At 41.5% G+C, this 2,107-nt stretch overlaps 1 protein-coding gene across 1 annotated transcript; it reads left to right on the top strand.

Moving 5' to 3' along the window:
- The first annotated feature begins 951 nt into the window (after window positions 1–951).
- On the top strand, window positions 952–1,866 carry LOC141147378 (taste receptor type 2 member 9-like). The gene has a single exon (XM_073634609.1). The coding sequence runs from the start codon at window positions 952–954 to the stop codon at window positions 1,864–1,866; it is 915 nt and encodes a 304-aa protein (XP_073490710.1).
- Window positions 1,867–2,107: the final 241 nt, after the last annotated feature.

Genomic DNA, 2,107 nt, shown 5'->3' with positions numbered 1-2,107 from the left:
TGGTTTCTCAAACTTTTGGCTGTATAGTGTATCTATAAAACAACATCAGTTTGACTTGGGGAGTTGGTGGAATACCCAGTCAGCAAGTCAGCAATAATGCTCTAGCTGACTGTCCCAGCATGGATTCTCAGACTTCCTTTAGACCCCGCAGGCTAAAGTAGTTTCTAGCAAGCAGTAGTTCTTCAGCACCAGGTACACAAGTTCAGCAAAGGCCAGTGGAGAGTCTAGTGTAACTTCTTTGTCCTCTTTTGTCTCACAACAGAAACAGCATAGATTAGGTCTTTAATCTGGTACAGCAACTAAGACTTTGAGGCCCAGAGGGCTTGGAACCACCACAAGGTCCCGGCTCAGATTAGATCCCCAGACTCCAAATAGACCCTTCCAGAAGCTTGTCCAGCATGTTTATCAAAGACTGGCCAACCCTGGCCAACCCACTAATGGCCAACTCTTTAGGAAATGGCCAAATGACAAACATTATTCTCTGCTGTACCACTAACATAACACTCTAAAAGGTTCCAACAGAATCTGGCAGATGTCACAACACGGAAACTTCAGAACACAACAATCTGAAAGAGACTTTTGGAAAATGGAAAATTAAAGTGCACATTAGGCAGGTTAAAGGGAACCCACCTCTACAGAATTTGTTACAGAACAATGAGAATATCATAAAACATTGAGACGACTTTCTGAAAAAGTCTACATGAAAAAAATCCTGTCTGCCAATAATAGTCAGCTTCTCAGACTGTCCCAGTTATAGGTTTCTCTGGTCTCGTATTACACTTATCTCACTATACAAACACAGGTAACCATGAAATCAAATATTATAAGGATTTGCATGTCTCGTCTCTTCATCTCTCTCTGTACTAGATCAGTGTAATCATTTATTTCATCCATTGACACGGATTCGGACAGCCTAACAGCCAAAGCTCTCTGACAACAAACGCAGCAAGAATGTGGTCAGTTTTAGATATAATTAGACTTGTCATCATTTTCTTCAACTTGGTGTCAGGTCTGACTCTGAATGCCTACATAGTCACTGTGTATGTTTGGGAATGGAGGAAGAAAAAAGGATTCAATGTGTCTGACAGAATTGTCCTCTTGTTGGCTCTCATTGGGATCGCCCACCAATGTTCTTTCTCCATCGAAGGTCTGAATTTCTACTTTGGGTCTTATTTACCACATGAAAGAGGACTTAATATTTATGTCTTTGTTTTTCACATTTTTCTGATGAATGAGAACCTCTGGAACACGGCTTGGCTTTCCATCTATTATTACCTGAAACTGGTCAAATGTTCCCACCACATTTTCCTTCAGTTACAGAGAAGATTGTCCTCTTCTATCACACAGCTTCTCATAGTCTCCTTGGTGGGAGTATTCTTCATAACTCTTCCACTTCCTTGGACTTTACAATTACATTACAAAAACATCATCAAAGATCCATCTGGAATTAATTTTACATATCCGTATATTGATATGGATGTCAGATACGTTCCCCTCTATATGGTGCTTGGTTCTCTTCTCCCCTTCCTTCTGATCTTCATCTGCATTGGGCTCAGTGTGAGGTCTCTCCTGAGTCATGTCCACCAGATCCGTCACAATTCATCTCAGTTCAGCTCATCTCCACAACTAGAGGGTCACCTCCGAGCAGTCAGGACCATGATCCTTCAGGTCTGCCTCTGCTTGGCTCTGTATCTGGCTGTCTGTAACAATCTCCTGTTCTCCATTAGCATAGGAATCATTGTTAAAATGATGTGGTTTACAATCCTTATAAGTTATCCTTCTGTTCAAGCTGCCATCTCAATCCAGGGGAACCCCAAGTTAAGAAACAGACCATCGGCTCGTGATACGTCCATGGGCAGCAAATAGTGTGTCTGCCTATCTGTAGCCAGTTCCCGAGATCGATCTTATATCTCTTATTATTTGCTTTCTTCTATACTGCATTCTAATCCTCCTTTCCGTTTGCACAGAGCTCCATCTTCAAGGTATTAGTTGTTGGTGGATATCAGATTATTTTGACCCTAAATAAAAATGAGGCAGAGAGTATTCTCAGATCAGTTCTCTCAGCTTGTGAAGTGGCCAAAATTATCATCCCCATGAAAAATGTGTC

Source organism: Aquarana catesbeiana, linkage group LG06, assembly GCF_042186555.1.
Source record: "Aquarana catesbeiana isolate 2022-GZ linkage group LG06, ASM4218655v1, whole genome shotgun sequence".
Classification (NCBI taxonomy): Eukaryota; Metazoa; Chordata; class Amphibia; order Anura; family Ranidae; genus Aquarana; species Aquarana catesbeiana.
This window is presented reverse-complemented; position numbering and strand designations above follow the sequence as displayed.